Source organism: Calypte anna, chromosome 17 (assembly GCF_003957555.1).
Source record: "Calypte anna isolate BGI_N300 chromosome 17, bCalAnn1_v1.p, whole genome shotgun sequence".
NCBI lineage: Eukaryota > Metazoa > Chordata > Aves > Apodiformes > Trochilidae > Calypte > Calypte anna.
The window spans coordinates 4,245,614-4,267,054 of record NC_044262.1 but is presented as its reverse complement, the minus strand read 5'-3'; the positions used below and the strand labels follow the sequence as shown (position 1 = coordinate 4,267,054).

General features: G+C 48.8%; 2 protein-coding genes across 3 annotated transcripts in view; both read right to left on the bottom strand.

Annotated features, from left to right (window-relative positions):
- Positions 1–300: 300 nt before the first annotated feature.
- Positions 301–2,325, bottom strand: DPM2 (dolichyl-phosphate mannosyltransferase subunit 2, regulatory). Its single transcript, XM_008491417.2, has 4 exons — positions 2,252–2,325; positions 1,838–1,927; positions 712–814; positions 301–529 (listed from the first exon to the last, which is right to left on the bottom strand). Exons 1-4 carry the CDS (start codon positions 2,252–2,254, stop codon positions 471–473), a joined length of 255 nt encoding a protein of 84 aa, XP_008489639.1. The 5' UTR covers positions 2,255–2,325; the 3' UTR covers positions 301–470.
- Positions 2,326–3,535: 1,210 nt separating this feature from the next.
- Positions 3,536–21,441, bottom strand: part of FAM102A (family with sequence similarity 102 member A) — a 39,911-nt gene continuing 22,005 nt past the window's right edge. Inside the window, exons 1-11 of one of the 2 annotated variants that reach the window (XM_030461044.1) lie at positions 19,687–19,783; positions 19,308–19,428; positions 18,966–18,995; positions 15,393–15,509; positions 14,952–14,998; positions 12,914–13,065; positions 11,647–11,751; positions 11,180–11,369; positions 10,898–11,019; positions 9,784–9,853; positions 3,536–8,893 (exon numbers count right to left, since the gene is read on the bottom strand). In XM_030461044.1, the coding sequence (XP_030316904.1) occupies positions 8,848–8,893; positions 9,784–9,853; positions 10,898–11,019; positions 11,180–11,369; positions 11,647–11,751; positions 12,914–13,065; positions 14,952–14,998; positions 15,393–15,509; positions 18,966–18,995; positions 19,308–19,370 (942 nt within the window). In that variant the 5' untranslated portion in view covers positions 19,371–19,428; positions 19,687–19,783 and the 3' untranslated portion in view covers positions 3,536–8,847. Of the gene's footprint in view, positions 8,894–9,783; positions 9,854–10,897; positions 11,020–11,179; positions 11,370–11,646; positions 11,752–12,913; positions 13,066–14,951; positions 14,999–15,392; positions 15,510–18,965; positions 18,996–19,307; positions 19,429–19,686; positions 19,784–21,441 lie in introns of those variants that run through there. The other variant, XM_030461043.1, reaches the window with a different exon arrangement.

Sequence of the window (21,441 nt, the reverse complement as noted above, 5' to 3'; positions counted from 1 at the left end):
AGTCCTTCCAGCAGGCAGATGGAGAGAACACAACCCTGCCTTTTCCAAGCTCAGTCTCATTTCTTTCCTCTCAATTTTGAATCCAATGAAAAAACCCAAAACTCATAAACCTTATGTAAACACAAAAACCCCAAACTGATAAGGAACAAACTACTGGACACAGAGCAGAGGGGAGGGGTCAGCATGAGGCCAGGCAGGGCTCAACTTGCACTCTGGCAGTTCCAGCTGCTGGAGGCCCAGTAGGTCCCTCACAGCTGGGGCTCTGGTCCCTCTCCTGGGGAGCCCTGGAGGTCAGTTCTGCTTCCCTTTGGTCAGTAAGTTGTAAACTACAGGCAGGAGAGTGGGAGGGCACAGGCAGCTGGGTGCTGAGTGCTCTGAAGGAGGTGATGCCTGGTGCTGCCAGCAAAGTCTTTTCCTGGCTGTGACACCCCAGGGTGGGCACCTTCTCCTCATCTCTCTCAGCTGGGCCTTCAGTCCAATTTTTTGGCAGTCTTTCTGCTCTTCCACATCACAACCATTATGAAAACACCTACAAGAAAGAGAACAATTCTCCTAGAAAACTTACAATAACAGCTCTTTAAAACTCACTACTGAGGAACAGAACGTCAGCAGAGTGTCACGAGTGTCACACCTTAGCTAACCCCCCCAGCAACCCTCTTCACCCTTCCTAATTTAGAAGCTTCTAATTAGAACCACTGAACTATCACTCACCTATAAATAGCAGCAGCAGCAGCCCAGCCACCACGGGGATGATCACAGCATACTCCCTGGGCAGGAAGTACTGGTGGATGACATGGTCACTGTCAATGAAGGGCTGCAGGGGACAGAGAGAGCTGTCACCAGGTGGGCACCACACCAGGGGAAGCCCCCGACACCTGCAGCCTCGTGGTTTTGCAAGCAGGATGGAAATGTCAGGCGTGAAGAGAGAGATTTAAAAAAGAACAAAAAACCAACCCAACCCCAAGTTTCCCAGCACTGCAGGTGGCTCAGCCCACAGCTGCAGGGACACCAGAGCCGGGGGTGAAGGCTTCAGTGCTCAGCCAAAAAAAGGGAGGCACAGGGTGGGCAGGGCCGCTGGGTCTCTGGACTCCGCCCGGCAGAACGGAGCAGCCGGCAGCGGCTTCTGCTCCATGGAGATCCCGCCCGGATCCCTCTGCGGAGGTCGGGAAACGCTTTGGACACTAGAGAGCAGTGCACAGCAGCGAGCAACCCTGCGAGCTCCCGGGAATCCTAAACAGGTACCGAGTGGCACGGTGAGCAGAGACAAGAGGAGAATTAAAAACTCTGAGTTTGAGGGAATGCTGGCAGTGCTGACACCATACCTCCTGTACCCAGAGAGCTCAGGAGATGTTCCTTTATAGGGAAAAAAACCCCACTAATAACCTCAGTTTATGGGTCCTTAGAAGTGGGCAGACCACCAGGCTGACAATCACTTTTCCAAAGCTCTGCACTCCCTCAACTCTTCTCCTCTCTACCAGGCTCCAGGCTTAGTAGGAGTTGTTTTATTTTATGCTTGTTATCTCCCACTAGAACCAGGAGGACAGCAAACACAAACACCAGTGCCCCCAGAGGGACCAGGCTTTAGCTCAGATCTGGGTCAGACCCCCAGGAGCAGCAGGGGCAGGAGGCACCATCAGAGCTTGGCCTCACCCAGGTGCACTCAAGCTGCAAGGGCTGTGCCAACCCCCCCAGGAATCTCTGCCTTGACATTCTTTGACCAGGAAGTGAGCGAGGTGGATTCCTTCAGGCATAAGGACACATCAGCACCTAAACAGAGCCCCTGCCAACACCCGAGTGTGAAGTGATCAGGGCTCTAAGTGCCAGAGGAGACTCGTACCAGAATGATGATCCAGAGGGTGTAGTAAACAAAGAGAGCGAGGCTGAAGGCAACCAAGCCGAATCCAACCACCTGGTCTGTTGCCGTGGCCTGCGAAGGGAAAGAGGGTCAGAGCAGCCCGGTTAACGGGCACCGGCCGCTGGGTCTGCCCCGGGCTGTGTGGGAATCACCCACCGACAGACCGGCGGGACCGGACCCTGCGGCTGGCAGCGCTCCCGCAGCTCTGGCACCCGCAGCTCTGGCCCGCTTTGGGGGCACCGACCGGCACCGCAGCTGCCCCGCAAAGGCCGATGGAGGCGGTCGTGGAGTCCCAGCCTCCCCCGGGCAGCCCCGTGCTGGGTCTCGGCCGCCGTTCAGGCGGTGCCGAGCAGGGGGCACCCCCGGGCCCCTCAGGGTCTGCCCGACCCCACTCACCATGGCGACCGCCACCCCCGACCTCCTCCGCGCCAGCACCCCGCTTCCGGGAGCGGCCACCAATCAGCGCGCTGCGTGAAGTCCCCGCCCCTTCCCCGGCAGAGAGAGCCAATCAGCGGGGGTCCGCGGCTGCTCCGGGGCACGACGGGAGATGTAGTCCTGGGGGCGGACATGGCACGGGGGGCCTCGCCATTTTGGTGCCTCCTGAGGCTGCGGTGCCACCGGAGGGTGACACGAGGGGACGGGTCAGCCACCCCGCTGCCTGGGAGTGCTGAGGGAAACGACTCAGAAACCACCCAGCCCGCGTCAGATGGGGAGGGGGAAGAGCGAGCCCCAGGGCCCAGGAGCACAGAGGATCCGAGTCTGAGGAAGGGGAAGGAAGAGCCCGCATGGCCCCCTCTGGTGTATCTGGGGAAGGCAAAACTGCTTCTTCCCCTCCAGCCTTCACCTGCACCAGCGTGGCGTCCAGAGGAGGCCTCGGGATGGTGGGAGTGTCAGAGCAGCTCTGCTTGAAAACGATCTGGAGTTGGGGCTCAGGCTGGGGATGGCTCCAGGGAGACCTCAGAGCATCTCCCAGTGCCTGGGGGAAGGACTGCTAAGAAAGTCACAGAAGGATGGGACAAAAGGGGGAATGATTTTAAGGTGAAAAGAGGAGAGACTGAGGTTAGATTTTAGGAAGTAATATTTTCTTGTGAGGATGGTGAGCCCCTGGCCCAGGTTGTCCAGAGAAGCTGGGGCTGTCCCAGCCCTGGAGCGGTTCCAGACCAGGCTGGGTGGGTTGGAGCAACCTGGCCTGGGGGGAGGTGTCCCTGCCCATGGATCTTTAAGGTCTCTTCCAACCTCTCCCATTCTGTGGTTCTACCCAAGCACCAAAAGCTTGACTCAAACCTCTGTCAGTGCCATTGCCTGCCTGTGGTGGAAGGGGAGGGGGCTGTGAGCACCCCCAGGCTGCAGCACCTTCTCCTGGGTCAGTGGGGCAGGAGGGGGAGAGCCCGGGCCAGGACACTGTGTTCAGGGTGACATCGCCAGCCCCAAGGACCAGTTCATGGTCCCCTGAGCTGCAGGATGCTGGTCCCACCCAGCTCCCCTTTCCAGCCATTCTCCTGTCCAGAGGGAAGGGCTGGCAGGGATTTCCACTCCCAGCAGCCAAGAAAACCCTACAAGGCAAAGCCAAATCCTATTCCAGGGTGCTACACACCCACAGACCTTGCCTCACCCTTTGCTTCCTTCACAGGTGTTTTTTAAACCAGAAAAGATCAAGAAACGCAGCAAAAAGAATCAGTGTGAAGTACCAAAAACCTTTATTTCCCCCCAAACCATAACAACATTTGACATTATATTGATTTCCTCATATATTTGTTATTTCTCTACATTAGGAACCAGATACAGAAAATACAAACACGATCTGTTGAATCAAAGACGCCACAGCATTCCGTTAGAAAAAGAAACAAACAAAAAAACAAACTAGAGGAGCAAGATAAAAATGGTGAAAAATAGTCATTCCCTCCAGCCCAAACTTTCCAAGAATCATCATCAAAATAGAGCAGTGGAAGTAGCTTCTCTTTCTAAACGCGCTTCTGCTTTAAGAAAAAAGTTAGATTTATCTTTAGATTTCAAAGTAAAAAAATGTTAAACTATCTTTCAAGCAAGTTTGGAAGTTTGCATAGACCCATTCCCTTTCCAAAAATATCAGCCATCTCTCTATAGAATCTGGTATAAATCAAGTGCGCGCCTCATCTCAAGATCACCAAGCTCAGTTAACTCTCAAGAAAATAAAACATGATCTCCCCTTCCCCACCCTCCCCCCACAAAAATACGGGCTCTACTCTTACTCCCTGTCTTTGAGGCAAGTCCCGAGGCTCAGCCACACTTCTCACTCAGAGCTCCATCCCAAATTCCTTCTTCATTCCCCAGTTTTCCATGTTTGTTCCCTCCTGACGGGGCAGGGGTGATGGATGTGGAGCTGTGGAGGGCATCGGGCTGGGATGGGCTGAAGGACCACGCATGGTGAGGGGAATTTTGAGCTGATCATCCCAGCCCCCCTGCTGCTCCCCAGAGTGAGGAAGTGGCTTTTCAAGGACAAACATCTGCAGCCAGGCAGTGTTTGTAGGAACTCATCCCCCCTGGGGACCACAGCCTTGTCCACAGGGCTCAGTCCCAGAGCAAGAACTCGTTCAGGGTGAGGTTGGGGGGGCAGAGGGTGGATTTGCAGCTCCTGGGTAAGGCAGCGAGGGGGGAGAGCAGGGACCCCTCTCCAGGAGGGGTGTTCAACCTCGGTGCTCGAGCGTACCTGGAGTGAGGTTTTTTTTTTCCCAGAGGTTCAGGATGGGGAGTGCAGAGTCCAGCTGCACAGCCACCGGTTTAAAAAGAAACAGTAACGACGAAATAAATAAAAACTCAAACCCCTCCTATTAAGATGAGAATGAAATAACCTATTTTCTCTTCAGGTCTCAGCCTGGTTTGGAACCCTCTAAAAACTGAAGCAAACATTTAAAAGGGCTTATTAACTTTCTGAGGGGGAATGGGGGAGCAAAGTGATGTGGCAATGAGGGGGGGCAGGGAGAGATCACACATTTGCTGCCTGTCCCAGTGAGGGTCAGGACAGCACAAAGGCCCCCGTGTAAAGTGCCAACCATACAGAAGAACACAACAGAGGAGCAGCATCCTCCTTCCCCCTTTTGTCATCATTTTTGAAATGTTTTTTTCCCCCCATTAATTTTGCTTTGAAACCTATCTCCTTCACCCAAGTCACAACTAAACCTATTCTTTTGGACAACAACTCAGTTTACACTGTTCGGTATTTTGTTTTAAAAAAAAAGTTAGTAAAAAAAGTTACATTGAATTTCCCAACTCCTTGCAATGGGCTTTCACCAACTACAGGTCCAGGAGCTGGGAGAGCAGAGCCAACAGATTTCTGGCCCCCAGACCAGAGCAGAGAGCCAGCTCTGCTCTCCAGGCTCAGCCAGGTGTGAGCAGCCCTGCTTGCCAGCATCAGAGACCCAGGGGACACAGAGTCCTGCCAATAAGGTCCTTTTAGTTGTTTAAGCCACCTCTGCATCCCCTGAGAAGGGGAACAATGTGGGGAAGAACATCCTCCCTCTTCCCCCCCCAGACTAAAATATCAATGAAACAATAATGCAGTAAAAACCAACCAAAAAAACCAAACCAAACAAAAAAAACAAAAAACAAAAACACCCAAAACCAAACCACCAGCCTGCTGGGTTTATTAAAAAAAAAAAAAAAATTCAATAAACTTCAAGACAAAAAAACAACCACCAAAAAAGCAACACCCAAAAGGAAACTAGCCAGAGGTTTGGGTCTGGAAACTGATTCACTTCTTAAATGCTCAAAGTCCAACAAGGAACAGATGGCAGGGATGCCACAAGGAAAAAGTGCTCGCAAGATGTAGCATCCCGAGGGAGTCTGTGGGACAAGTGACCCCACTTCCACCCACCCCACCCTGGCCAGGGACTGCTGAGCATCACTCGTGGTGGGCACGCAGCTCTGGGGAGCTCTGTGTGGGATCTAGAAATGGGAACAGACTGCTCCTTCCCTCCTCCAGCTCTGCTCTGGGGGTTCCAGCCCAGGCTGAATGACTTAGGGCTGCTTTCTTATTCTAAATGAGGGGTAGGAGAGCTAAAAAGCTACAGAAAGGCCAAGATCTGTGGGGTCAATAATGTGGAGACAAAGAAGAGAGACCCTAATGGGACACAGTTATCAAAAATACAAGCAGTGGTGTGCCAAGCTGCTGGAAGAGAAGCCAGAGATGTGCCAAGTTGGCCACAGCTATGCGATGGAGCAGGTTACACCTCTGCCAGCCTGGGATGGTGAGATCAGCTTTCTGAGAAGCTCACTTGCTTCTCCTCTTGCTTTGCTGGGAGGAGATTCCTCCCTCTGTCCCACTGGGGATTTTGTGACATCCTGAGCTGCCAGCGCCCCGGAGCAGCAGCCCCTTGCCAGGGGGAGCCCAGAAGAAAGCTCTGGGTTCCCAACTGCTCTGACAGTGACTGCCATTGTTTTCCATGGGAAGAGAAGCAAAGCAGCAGAAGTGAGCTGGATTTTGGCCCCTTTCCTGGCTTATGTTTGCTCCTTTCAAGCCCTGGTTGGACTTGATTTCTTGAGGGGCTTTGCTGGCCCCTGGGGAGCAGCCCAACTCTCAGCCCAGCATGGGCAGACAGGGCAGGAACACCCATTGCTGTCCCAGCCTGCTCCTGCCCTCACCCTGACCCCAGCAGAGGGTCAGGCCAGGCCTGGCTTTTTGGCAGAGCCTTAGGGAGAGAGAAAAACAGGCAGTTCTCCCCTTCCTGCAGACATGCAGTGTCCCAGGAAGAGGGCAGGATGCTCACCAGCCTGCTAGTGAGTGCCAAGCCTACCCAGGCTGAATGGAGATCACCATTAAAAAACACCAGCAAGTGTGAAAGAGCTTTTGTTCTAGACAGACTCAAAAGATCCAACAGCCTTTCCCTACATTAAACCAAGCCAAGGTGTTCCCTGTATGCCTCCCTACCCTAATCCAAAGTGAATTCCCTTTGATCGGGAAAGGGTGGAAAAGATCCATATCCTATGTGTGGTCTGTCCAAATACAGAAAGAAGCCTCTTGATTCAAAGAGAGAAACCATCAAAACTGAATAAGAAGCCATATAGCTGTGCCCCCTTGCCTTGCACCCTCCCCATCCTTAGCTAGCAGGGCAAACAAAAAAAATTATATATAAATCAAGGCCCTTTCATGCCTTGTTTCTCATTCTGACAAATTCCCTTTTCCAGTAGCTCATCTGCATGCATTCTGGCTACAGAGACCAATTAATCCTTTTTTGTTTGCTTGCTTGTTTGTTTTCTCCTTCAAAAACAAAAAAAGGCAGGACAATAATTAAGGATTTGGACAACAACGTGCTCAGTTATAATTCTTTCCTTGCTGAAGGGGACAAGTGTGCAGGCATGTGAGTGTGCACGCACACACGTGTGCCAGGGGAGGGCACGTGGCTGCCTGTGCTGTGCCCAGGAGTGTGTCACTGCTCCCACTGCTACTGCAGGACACCAGAGGAAGAGGAAAGGGCACCAGACAGAAACAGCTTATCTGCTGAGAGAGTCAGCACAGGAAGGGCTGCAAGCACAGCCTGCTGGCAGTGAGTCTGCAGAGCTCCCTCCTCCTTTGCAGTTCTGCTGCCAGGAGAATCTCTAAGTGGGAGCTGAAAGGGACTGACATCTCTGCCATGCAAGGCAAGGAAAGAGGCAGCTAAAGTGCCAAACAACTGCAGAAACCAAACTCGAAGAAGAGCAATTGAAAGATCAGCCAGGGAACAGACTGAAGCTTTGTCAGAAGAGTTCACTCACCACGAAGCAGGTAAGAGAGGCTGCTGTGGTTAATGCAGCAGCAAACGCCCATTCTGCCTTTGAAGACAGAGATGGTGGCTTCTCCCTGGCCCCAAAAAGGAACCATAAATCCCTACTGACCAATAGACCAACCAACACCAATTCCCTTCCTGGCCCAGGCCAAGAGAGGCAATTGTTTATCACCACCACAACACAGAGACCACTGCAGCCAACTGAATCCTACTCTGGTCCAGGGGAGAGCTATCAGACAACTGGATTCTTTTCACAATTCAAGAAGGGCAGCTCCCTTCCTGAGCCAAAAAAAAAAAAAAAAAAAAAAAGAAACCCAAACCCAAAAAAACCCCAAAACCACCAAGAAAAAAAAACAAAACCCCAAAAAACCCCAAAACAAAAAAGAGGCTTTGTATTCCAAGCTCCAACAGTGACTATTTGTTGAACCAGTCCAGCAAACAGGAATTACACTCCTGGAACAGCAAGTAGAAGCCTCCTCCAGGTAAAATCTGGAAGCTCTAAAGTGCTCCTGCTAGTGCTAACAGATGAACACTGCCCTTCCATGCCCAGCAGTGGAAGGGGTAGCAGTTAGTGGTACAACAAGCACTAGCATTTAACTGTTTATCAGCTCCCATCTGGATCACGGTAGTTTTCTGAAATGCACTTTTTGGGAGATATTTCCTATGAGAAGTGGATGTTTGGGGATTTGAGGGTAGGAAGTGAAGTGCACACCGTAGCATACTTTGTTCAGTAAAACCGTTGCCTTGGAAGGTGATGTTCCCTTGCAGAGTCAGTGGAATAAAGCCTCCTGCAAGTGGCCATTTCACCGTGTCACAAAGAAGCAGCTCTCAGTTTGGTTAGGATGGTTTCCCCCTCCCCCAGTAGTTTGAAGAGTTCACAGTGGTATAACCCAAAGTTTTGGGGAGCCAGAAGCTGAGAAGTCCCCTGTTGCAAGTGAATGGTAGAGTGAGGGATGCAGATGAGAAACATCCTCTAGGACTAAGGATAAACCCAACAGACACCTCGTGTCTGATCAGAAACAGGGGGAAGGACAGGCACTGGAAGAAATGGGAAGCAGAGAAGGGTAATGCCAACGCAGGGAAAGTGCATGATCTGGAGTGGTCTTGGAGTTGTTCTGCAGTGCAAATGTATGGGGAGGGGCATGGAGAAATCCCTTCTGGAATGCTGCATGAAGAGAGGTATAGGTTGGCATCCATGTTGCAGCAGACTGGGTAGGGGGCCTGTTTCCAGCAGCTCTACCCTGTTCTTCACATTTAGTGGGTTTCAATCACCACTGGCTCATAAACTCCAGAGGAGACCCTGGGGAGGCAGTGGGGGAGGAGAAGAAAAAGCCAGGTTATTGTCCTCAGTCACTTAAAGCAACCAAGTTCTTATTCATAACTCTGCTCACAAACCTCACCCTCTAACCCCACACAAAATACTGAAAATAACCAGTCAGTCTGCTGAGAAGTCAACTCTTGTAACACAAACCAGACAGCTACGTGGCAAGCTAACACTAGACTGCTTGAAAGAGCTGGGTGTAACACATGAATCCTTCTAAAGCAGAGAGGAAAGGGGAGGGAGTATACTGAGCAAAGAGCCAGGGTTCCTGGCTTTGCAGTGCTCCTAATTTTGTCACTGACTTGACACATCTTTGCATTACTATTATTTGGTTTGGTTTTTTTGTTTTTTTTTTGGAAACCTCAAAAGGTGCTATAAAGGCTCAAAGGCAACTTGCCAAGACACTTCACTAGAGGTACTGTGGCAAGAAAAAGTTTTATTTGTCCAGAATTCTTTCACAAGAGAACAAACCCTTAGAGAAGAGGGAGTTGGCAGGGAAAAGGGACACTGAAGCATTGCTGCAGCTTTGCTGCAGACCAGCAGGAGGCAAAGCTGCCCACCTCCCAGAGGCTGCAGGATCCAACCAACCTCTACCATTTTGTCCTTTCTCTCCTTATTTCTGCTCCTGGATCTAACAACTAGGATCACATTATCCCTCTGAGCTGCTGAGAACTGGGTTCACACTCCAGTGCAGCTGTAGCCTGTCACCAGAGGGAGCTCAGGGGTGTTAATGTGGGCATAAAGCCACCACGTAGCACATGATGTTTAGAAACCTCTCCTGCAGCAAAAGGTGGAAGTTTCCTGAGTACAAAGAGCCAACTAATCTCCCTGGAGCCCCTCTCAGCCTGCCAGCCTCTTAGGAAGCCTACCTGTTTCCCAGCTGAATGCCACTCAATGTCGTTGTTCCATCTCTGCTCACAAATAGCCTCAGGTTACTGTCTGCAGACAAAGGAAGTCAGGGATCAGAACAGGGGCAACAAGAGTGTTTCTGGGAATGCATGTCCATGTTTTCTGGTGTTCCTAAAGAAGCTCCTCTTCTTGCTCTGGAAGGGAGCCTCATGTACAAACCAACCATAGCATTAAGCTTTGAAAGAGTAAACACAGAGAAATCACTTAATTGATACTCCCCCAGCTGCTTCTTTTAAGGCAATTCCATTGATGTGAATTCTTGGTCAGCTTAGACACATCTGAGCAGGTGAGACATGGGGCCTCATGCTGCTTTTTGTAGGCTCAGCACTGGAGGAGAAACTCAGCACGTTCTGCTGGTGAGAGGTGGCTACATTCAGCTTAGTCTGACTTCATGCTGAGCCAGGTGTAGATCCCCACATGAATAGGAAAGTTGCCATATGCAGTGGTTTAAAGTGAACAATGGTAAAATACAGAAGCACCTACAACAAGCTAGACTCAGGTTTAAAACATACTGAAAAAACACAATTAGATAATAGAAAATTAAAACAAATGCTGTGACACTATTAGTTTTCTCTCAACAGATTCTGTGGCTGCAATGGAGAAAACCCCTCCTCAGAAACCCCAACAGACCCGCTCACCAGCATGCTGTGACCTGTCTTTCTTCTCATCTTTTTGCAGACATGGGCACTGTTTCCACTCCAGTTGAGCTCCCCTACTAATAAATACCCTTGGGCTGACCCTGGAGGAAGGCCACTGGAACAGTGCAGACAGCTGATGTAACCCATATCCACTGCCCTGAAGAACCAATATTTTTACCCTCCCTTCCTGTATGAGCTGCTGCTCAGCCTCTGATGGAATGTGTAGAACAGCAGAAAGTGTTATTTCCTAATGGATGTGCAGCTCTCAATCCCACATGGTTTGTTTACCTATCACAGAAACACCTAGCAAGCACTGAAAGCAAACTGCTGTCAAAAGGGAAAGGGAGTCAATAACAGATCAGATCTGACTGAAAAATCTTGGCAGCCTTGTAAAAAGGAACAGCCAAGACATCCCTTTGGAGACTCATCCTCTCACCTTCAGTATTGCTGACATCTGTGAAGTCCTGACTCTGCATTATTTTCTCCACTATATCATCAGCATCGATCCTGGTGTCATCCACTCGGGTTGGGTGACTCTCCACTGAGTCCTTTTTCCTCCTGGTGAGAGAAAATAAGAAGAAAACTTCATTCAGCTTTTCAAGACGCCGACTTCATAACTTCCTTCTCAGGGGCTACCTCTGTTCTACTGCAAGAAGCCAAAAGGAGCAGATTCTGTCTTGCCCTCCCAGAGGAGGCACTTTGCTCCTCAGTGACCTACCGTGAGGGTCTGTCCAGCAGAAGGGCTGGTCTGGGGGGGCGAGGGGGCTTCTCCAGTTTGTGGTCCCGCTCTCCCTCAGGACACTCCACTGTCATGCTCAGCCCTCCGGAGGCGCTGCTGCTGGTGGAGGTGTTCCTGCGGTGGGTCAGGTCAGACATGCTGGAGGAACGGGAGTGCTCCGTGCTGTACCCTGCAGACACATCAGAGCCATCACAATCCAGATCTCCTCCCCTTCCCAGCAGTGCAGTTCAGAGGCAGGGCAGCTTCACACCAGCGTTCTGACTCCCATACACAGAGTTCTGACTCCCATACACAGAGATTTAGACATACTCATCTGCAGAGACTGAACAGGAGGCTCTGATAACAGAGCAGGGAGAGATAGATGACTACAAATCACTCTCACAACGTGCAGGAGAGAAAAAAGGCTGGGGCCAGTGCTTGGCAGAGCTGTGCACATCAATGGTTACCAGAGATCTTGGACTGCTGGCTGGCGTAGCTGGAGTTCCGCGAGTGCCCCGAGTGGAAGACTTCCTCTGGGCTGGACAGGTTCTGATCTGGTTCTTCTGGGACACCTGCCAAGAAACAACAGGGCACTTCACTTACACAGCTGCCAAGCCAGCACATTGTCCACTGACCCTCTTGGACTGGAGACTGAGCTTGGGACATGAGATGACAGAAAAAGGGTGAGTCTGTGGGCAGAGCCCTGCTGTACAGATCCTGCTGTACACAGCTGGGGAGGAGGGAAGACAACAGTGAACTTCTGTCACAATTATCAGTAATTCTAGCACTCAGCACCTGAATTTAAAAGCATCTCTGCAGGCTTGAAGGATCTAGAAGGACAGGCATCATCTGAATCTACCCACCACTCAAATCATTAAGCTAAGACCAAGAAAGCATCACATTGCCTCTGGCAGTAATGTCTTAAAACCTCCACTTGGGTGTTTCTCCTGTCACTACCTTTCCCTTTCTATTACTTGTGAGAGAGCCCACGCCATTTAAATCCCATCTGAATTTGACACAGGTGCCTTACAGATGCACCTCTGTTCCTTTCCTATCACCCCTGCTTGTCTCTTTTGCACAAGTTAGCCAGCTTTTTCAGAAAACCACTTGCACACTGTTCTAAGTTACTGAGGTGATGAGACTAGAGTGCTATTTTGGTGCAGTGTTTCTGCCTGCACATTTGGAGTATGCTGGAAAGGAAAAAAAAAGCTGTGGGAAAATGCAGTGCCCTTGAAAATGGGCTCATCAAGAAGCTGAAGAACTCTGCATCAGCAGCTGGAACAAGGCCACTAGACCTCAAACCAACCTCTAAAACCTTCAGAGGAGCTTTTCCAGCAGATAAGTCTGAGTAACAGAATAACTGAGTGGATAACGACGGAGAGCAGGGAAGAGTGCAACAGATGAATCATTAAATCCCCAGCAAAGAGTAACTGCTTTATCTTCACTAGCAGAAAAATACATGTGACAAAGATTCATGCTACCTCTCCCCAGCTGCATTTAATACAAGTTTTTATTTTCCTTCAGTTTTCTTAATGAGCAGATGAGTGAGGATGAGTGTGGAAACACATGAAAAATGCAGTGATTTCCGTGCTTGCAATTGCTGGGAAAAAAACCAAAAGAGTGTCCAGGCAGAGCCAAGCCTTGCATGGCTCGATGATCTCTGAGGTCCCTTCCAACCCAGCCAGTTCTATGGTTCTATGGTTCTATGGCTCCAGGAGGGACACTCACTCATACCTGAGCTCAGGATTGTAGCTCTGGGCTTGGTCTGACGCAGGGAACCAATTGTGGCTGAACTGCTGCTGCTGGTGGTTCCCTCCCCCTTACAGGTGAGCTGCAGGGTTGAGTCCTGTCCTGGTATGGTGATGGACTTGGCAGTGGAAGGAGGGCTGTAAGCAGAAGAGAAGAAGGTTACAAGCTGCCAGGCAGGGACCAGGAGTTATCTCAGCCATTCCCACCCTGCTCTGCCCCTGCCCTTCGTGGTGGTGAGAAGCTGGCACCTCCTGTGAGCAGTGACACAGTGTGACTTTTGCTTTCCTACATACAAAACTTGGGTCTTCTCTACCTTGTGCTACACCTGGACTGCATCGTAAGAGAAATGAAGCTTCTTAGGTCAATTAAGGCAAGAAGGGACCTATCCTCCAGATCATCCAGAGCTGCCCTTTTCTCCCAACATGTGTCCTGTGGCCAACTGGTCTCACAGTTTGCTGTTGTCCAGCTCTCCATTCCAGCACCCGTTCACTAAACCATTTTGACTCAAGTCAAAAAGAAACCTTTTATCTCAGGAACCCCATTCCCCTAAGAGAGCACTTTTACAGTGATCAAATAACATTTCCCTTTTTAACTGAAAATTTAACTCCTTTTCAGTGAGACTAAAGTGTTTTTCCAGCTGTCAGAATTATTTTTCTGGTTATTCTACGTGCTCCCAACATCCCTTTGTAAATGCTGACTGCAGGGCAGAACTGTGAGTGCCTGGAGCCCCCTCCCTTCCTCCAGAAGAGTTTTTGGGTGGAAGCCATGGCATGTGCAGCGTGGCAAAGTGAATATTCCTCTTGGAGCCCTAACGTCCCCATAGACCAAACTCTGAACTGGAACTAATAGCTCATATTATGCTCTTTAAGTGAGGAGTGTGAAAGAAAAACTTTTATTTGTCTCACTTGGAGCTCTGAGGGAAGGTGCTACATGAGAGGACCTCTATTTTCTCTATCAAAACACTGCAAAGTGCTGGGAGGATTTTATATGGGAAGCTAAATAGGTTTTGTAAAGATTTCAGGAAACCCACAGCATGCCTTCCCCAGGGAAAGAAAGAAAAAAACCACCACCTCCCTAACCAGGTTATCAGTGATTTACACACACCCTGGGACTTCGGGGACTTTGCTTTGCAGGTTAATGAGGCCTTTTTTACAGCCTTAGACAAGCAAACTGTTCCTGCAGCAGCTGTCAGAGCAGCCCTGGGTCTGTCAGCTCAGGCAAACAGCCTGCTCTGCCCTCCTGCTCCACACCAGGAGGTTCATCTGAGTGTTGCAGAAAGTCAGTGCTCAGAAGTGATGTCCCAGCACAGTTTAATTCCTGCCTAATCCCCTAATGAGGGCCATTTCTCAAAAGCTCTGCTGATCAAGGACTTGTCTATATGCAAAGCTTCCATTTTTAGACATTTGTACATCATCAACATATAAGGGAAAAAAAAAGGGGAATGACTGCAAAAATCCTAAGAAAATTAGGAAGTTTGACTTTCAAATTGACCCTACTTATACTAAATGGATCCCTGTAGAAGAAAAGGAGGACTAAAGTATTTCAGCCTTGTTTGTTGCCCTTTCAATTCAAGATCTTTATCCTGTGTGGTATGTGCTGAAGTGTGTCTGTTTCCAAGACTGTTTTCTTCATTGACCTTTCCCTTCAGGGAGGTCAGTGAAACCAGCCCCAGAGCTATGAGAAATTCTATCCTTCACACGAAACATGAAGTTTGTTATCAACATCTATTAGTTTCCAAAACCCAACTGACACTAGCAGGGAAAATAATGGCACAACCACCACCCACACTGGGAAAACCAGAGCAGAGAACAAACCCACCAACAGCAGAGTCTGACTGATCTATTCCAGCTGGTTCAACAATCCAGATCACCAGTTTCAACCTTTCCCTTGGACCCCCAAAACTGAAGGACATTCTCCCTCCCTTTCTCCCTCCCTCTCCATCCATTTTACTCTCCAGCAGAGAACTGCAGAAGAACCAGGTGTCCTGGTCTGCCCAGAATGGGGCAAGTACCCAAAAACTCACGTTTTGAAGCAGGGGTCCCCTGACAGCAGGGACATTCCAATTGTGACCTGGAGAGTGGGGACAAGGCACATTGTTAGCTATGCTGCAGCAAGCTCCTCATTTCACAACAGCCAGGAGGTCAAGGGGGTAGGTGTAAAGATTAGCAAGACCTAGCTCCTTTCCAAAGGAAATCAGCTTCAGGAATTTAGCAAGGTTATTTCCTTCCCTGCCCAAGTCACTGGCAGTGACTCAGCAAGACACCAGCCTGGCCACCCTGACAATGTACTTAGAACCCCCCCCCCCCCTCTGCTCATGCTTCCTTTGATGACCAGAAATGATAGAGGGTCATCACTTGGCCAAGTGGATGCCAAGACACCAAAAGGACCTTCTCTCAGACCTAGCACCGCACTCTTTCTGAATTTAATAGTAGGATTTCCACTGGGGCAGCATCAGCTGCTGTACCTTTAGGATGGAGTTGTCCTGTCGGGTGTTCTTAGTATCATATCCTTCCAGCAAGCAGCAACGGACAGTGGATCCAGAGCCTGCAAATTCTGCCAGATTTAGATCAGCAAAGCCCAGCTGTAGCCAAGAAAACAATGGAGGGGAAGGGGAGAGAACAAAAATTACTCAATAAAGGGATACATGGTGTCACGCAGACAAAAGGCAGAGTGAACACCTGTGAGCAAGGGAAGAAACAGGAGCCCAGCACACACAAGAGTCTTGAGGATGGGAAGAGTCACATTCCTAATCCCAAGCCAGGTAGACCCTTGGAGGCTTTCAGGAAGCCAGCCCTGCCTGGAGGAAGCAAGCAGAGAAGCAGTGCTGGCCAGGACAGTGTTAACCAACCCGCAGCCGTTGCATAACCAAGGACATGGAAGGCACTAGGTCAATGATGTGGAAAAAACAGAATCACACATAGACAAACATAAGGCACCCTTTGTATCAGGCCATCCCAGAATGCAGTGGAGCATGTGAACCAGGAGGTGAGAGGGTATTGTTACAGAGGAAAGCTACACCATCCTGAAAAACAAACCCAGGGGTTGAGCACAGCAAGCTGGCAGTCGGGAGCCACGCAGCAGAGATGTGGCTGTGGGGCTGGGGAACTCCTGGAGCAAAGTCCTCACCACTGTTAAAGTTTAACAAGCAAGTGGTATGTTTGACAGGCAGAAGGGAAGAGAAATATTTGGAGAGATTTAGCTGTGAGCTCTCTAAACCTTCTCTAACAAAGAAGGATGCCAAGGTGTCAGGCAAATTCAAAGAGAGTACTGATGCCTCTAGATTAAAGACAAACACAATGAAGAGCACTTTTGTTTTTCTGCTCTAATTCCTGGTGCATTAACACTGTGTTTAAAAAAAAAGAAAGTTACAGCTTCTTTCAGGAAGAGATTTAGCAATGCAAGTCACTGGTTTCTCATTTAATCTGATAAGGAAGAAATGCTGTACCCTGTATTTGGCCAATCCATCCAAGCACAGAAAGTTTGTGTCACTCCAAGGTATGGATCAGCTACTGCAAGAAGATGAGGAGAAGGTGGAGAAGCAATAGCTCAGACCTAGTGTTATTCTGTGCACTGCAGTATTTCTCCTGCCCTGGTGCTGACAGCCAGTGGATACAGCTGAACTGGAAACCTCAAACAGAAGCACCATCCTAAGGAAATGTGGAAGCTGGTAGAGTTACAGCAGTAACTGTGGTCTGTGCTGTTTGAAGCCTGGGTCCTGCTGCTCCACAGCTCCAAAAGTCTCAACCACAGCCTCCACAAGATAAATGATACAGGGGAAGACAGTAGCAAGATGAGCATAGCTGCTTCCTCCATCCCATTCTCAAAGGGGAACAAGAGCTGATGGCAAAGGAAAAAATGTGTGGGATAGAGCAGGGATCTTTCCTCAGTGAAAAGGAAGAAAAAATAATAGCCTAACTTTTCTCTCACTTTTCTCCCTTCTGAAGAATTCCCTTAACTCATGTGTTTCTCCAGCTCTGGCTATAGATGTTCCTCTATCTCTTCTAGCCAAGTGCTATGCTGCTTGAGGAATATTCACTGATAAGGAAAAAACTGAACTTTTATCTCTGAGATAAACAGGACAGGAGAAAGTCACAGAGGGAGCTTCAATCCATCAATGTGACGAAACTGAAAGGCAGAGGAGGCACAGCATGATCACACCAGCAGAATGACATGGCACAGGAGTGGCCCAGACCCAGATCCCTCTTCTTCCACTGCAGCACTAACTTCTGGGAGAAGATCAACACTGGAGGACAGAGTGTGGAAGAACCCTCCAGCGATCCATGTAATGTGCTGAGGTCAGAAGCTCTTCTCAGGAAGCAGACTCCCAGTATATAGAGGAAGGATCCCTTAACAAAAGGATGTTTTCAGATATAACCTTTCAGAATAGTTTCCTCAGTTTGCCAGCCAGCTGATGGGGTTTCTTCCAGCTCGGTGAAAGAGTTTCCGCTCTGTCAGTCCTTCCTGTTGGCTTCCTCTCCATAACCCCTGACACTGAAGTGACATTAACGTCAAACCAGAAAGGTGTGTGAGTCCATGGAAACTCAGTCTTGAGCACAAACAGCTCCATCACTCTCAGTCCCTGCTGAAGGGGGGAGCAGGGAAAGAGTATTTCACAAGCTGCATTTTCATAGACTTCTGTGAGAAACGTCAGGAGTCCCACATCACAGTTCTGTCCCAGGGACCTGCCTGGAACAAGCCTGGTCCATAGGGCAAGACTGCAAGGTTTAATTACCCTGTCTGGCATGAAATCCCTCATCTCTGTGCTGCAAAAAGGCTCAGGTCATCTCCTGTTGGATTCCAGGAGAACACATCTGTCTTCTTCACAGGAGAACAAACAAGACAGCAGCCCAGGAGATGAAAAGTACCTGAGTTTTGGTCTCTAGTTTAGGGCTGGAGCAAATGGGTCTATTTCAAAATTCTACTAAACACAAATGGAGACTGACTAAAAGGAAAGTAGGTTAGAACATGGCCTGAATAAGAGCACAGGTTAACTCCACCATGGAGACATGCCTTCAGGCTTCTTTTAATTCTACATTTACAAATACTGTGGGAAGGTTAAGGATGGACACTGCAGGAGAACAGGCTGAAGCATTTACTTTGACTCAGAAGCATGTCTCTTTATCCAGCTATACTGCTCTCCCTGCACAGGCTGCTCTGCAGAAGGGAGGAATAACCTCCCCCAGTGTGAATTTAGTGAAAAAGAAACTGATAGCCCTAGAGACCATGTCCTAATTAGCAACAAAAGAGGAACAGTTCAGGCAGCAACATTCTCTTCTATCACATAGCAGCACATAGGAGTGAGTGCAGTTCACCCATCAAAGCCAGCTGCCTCCTTGGTCTCAGGAAGGGTACTGATTAGAAGAAATTCTTACAAGGTTGTACATGACCTGAACATCTGTTTATTAGAAACTAACAGCAGTGGCTCATTTTCAAACAACCATGGTTTTGGGCTCTGTGTGAGCTCAGCTTCTAAGCCAACATTGTCTCTGATGCAGCACAAAGAGGAGAAGGGGGTGGCCCATTGTCTCTCCCATGGCACAGGCAAGAAAACAGGGGAGGACAACCCAAAACTAAGTCCCCTGCTGAACTGTTTGGTCTTTGCCTCAGTGCCTCCTGTGCTTTGGAAGGCAGTGATCTCTGCTGTACGTTTCTGCCTGCACTCACAAGGCAGTGAGGTGCCTACCCCAGCCACAGCTGCTGCTGTGTTCTAGAGAACAGAACTGGAATCTGTGTTCTTTTACTGGTGAGATGCTGCCAGAAGCCAGAGAGTTCACATCTGACTCAGAACTTCCCCAAAGTTTGAGGACAGGCAGATCATCTTCCCAACCCCTGTCTCAAATCCACATCCAGTACAATTTGGATGCTGTCCCAACAAGTCAAATTTTTTTGGAAATTGCTTAACTCAAGCTTAAACTACAAACTAATGACTATCTCTCCAAACTGCTTCACACAACAGCCACTGGCTTCTAATGGGTGTAAAGCACTAAGAGAAGACAAGACCATCACCATTCCACATTTGCCCTTTCTGTGCTCTTACCTTTGAGTAGGTTTTTCCGCCCTTCAGCTCCTATAATGGGATACAAAACAGGAAAAGCAGCTGTTATATGTGCTGGGAAAATAGGGGGAAAGTCATTAATTACACAGTCCTGGAATTTGCTTTTAGGATTTCACAAACCCCTGTTTCCCAAGGATTTCCACCACCACCCTGGTTGCTCCCACCCTCTGTCAAGTACCCTTACTGGAGAGAGACTCCATTTGAGTTGCACCCTGGCTCAAATAACCTCTTTCCCCCCCTTGTCCAGGCAGCTCTTCTTGGTGCTAAAAAAGCAGCTACTGACAGACATCAGTACCCTGCCAAGAGCAGAGGCTGGATGCTCACCTTACGGACAGATACTCGGCAGATGCAGGGGTCCAGGAGTCCTGTAGCTGGGTTGGCACTCATCTTACACACAAAGGTGAATTTCTTTTTCCAGCGGACACAGTTTTCCTGAACCTCCTCTCTATAAGAATGCAAAAAAACCAAACAACCCAAAACAAACAACTTAATAGTGTCTTCAAATAAAGGCATAAAGCTAAATAAAGCCCAGCTATATTTAACACCTTTTTTTAATGACTGGTGACCTGCCCTGTACAGATCACCTACAGCACAGCTTGGTCCAGACCACCTGAAACTGCACCACACAAAGGTGTTCTGGTAGCATCAAGCTCTACACTAGTCAATACAGGTAAAATCCACCTAGAACACAGTGAACACTCACCATCCCACCAACAGAGTTTGCTTTTCAAATTCTCCTAAGCTCTCTGACATTTCCTGCTTAGCTGGTTTAGCTCATTCACCATCCAGCCTGGACAGAGCCAACCTTGAGGCAGTACAATCTCGAACTGTTAGTACCGAACAATTGTTGATGGAACAATTCGACCATAAGCCCTGGGCTATGTGCAAGGACAGTGCTGCTTAAAGCATATTTTGTAACCACAAGGAACAGCACGTTAGAACACTCGAAGGTTAAGGAGTAAGCAAGACGATTAGATTAAGGGACTCGGCACGATAGCAACATCCACGAAGAAGCTCGAATGTGTGAAAGATAAGCTTTGTTAGTTAATTGTTGCTAAATGCTTTGTAGCCAATCAAGTTAAAACGTGTGTAACGAGATGTAGAAATCACCAATCAGCAATATGTATACGTGGCATTAGCTCTTAGATTAGTGTATAAATATCGCCTTCTGATTCAATAAAGTGGGACATTTGTTTGCATCAAACTGGGTCCCCGTCTCGCATCTGTTTGCATCAAACACCCACTGCGACAAATGGTGACCCCGACGTGATCGGGCTAAAGACTGTAAATAAAAATTTAAAAATTGCTAAAGATTATTAAAGAAAAAAGAAGATTGAAGATTATCCGGTCGCAGGTCTCCAAGAACTCGAGAGTGAAGAAAAAGGCTGAAAGGAAGCCGGTAATTGTGGTGCGCACCTTCATCACCTCCTCGCGATTGGCAGGTGAGCTTGGAGAAACTTTTTGTTATGGATTCAAAAGAAGAACGAGACGTTTATTATACTTTAAAGACTTTACTTAATAAGGATAAAAAAGTTATACCTGGCCATGATCTAAAACTGCTTTTAAAATGGACTCGTGAGCATTTTTCTGACATCAATTTGGTCTCTATTTATGACCCTACATTTTGGGACGAGGTCGGAGTTAAATTATGGGATGCCACTACACGGGGCGATAATGAAACCGCCAAACTCTTAGCACCTTGGCGAACACTTTTTGAAACTTTAAAAGGGAAAGACTCTACTACTTCATCTGACCCCCCTTCCGCCCCCCCGCTGCTAACCACTGCCGCTATGGTGAATGTGGATTCGGAGCCAGACCCCTTTGACCCAGACCCTATCGATCTTGAATCAGAGCCTGACCTGTATCCTGATGACTATAATGACCCGCGAAGTGTATGGGCGGCGATTAAAGTTGAGGCACAAAAATCAGGGAATATGGACATTGCTTGTTTAATTGAAATCCCCCCAAAGCCGAAACCACGTAGGACAGACAGAGGATCCATGATAGCTGCGCCTGTGTTGTATGCCGGGAAGGGGCGACCTCAATGGACCGCGCTGAATTTCTCTATTGTAAAAGAACTTCGCCGCACTGCAGCAGAAAACGGCTTAAGCTCTCATTATTTTCAAGGCTTGTTTGCAAACATTTGTGAGGGGCATGTACTTACTCCTTATGATTTAAAATCTATTGCTGCTCTTCTTCTCAATCCCGCGCAACAATCATTATGGGAATCGCGTTGGAGAACGGCGGCAGAAAAACTGCTACAGGAGTATGCAGCCGGAGATAACCAGCAGCTGCAAGCCCTTACAATTAACCATCTCATGGGTACGGCTGAGTTTGGCGACCCCGCGAGACAGGCTCGAGATGTTCCGAGAAGGGCACTGATAGATAATATGCATATAGCAAAAAGAGCCTTGTTGCAAATCCCTGATGCAAATAAGCCTGAAAAAGCCTTTACAAC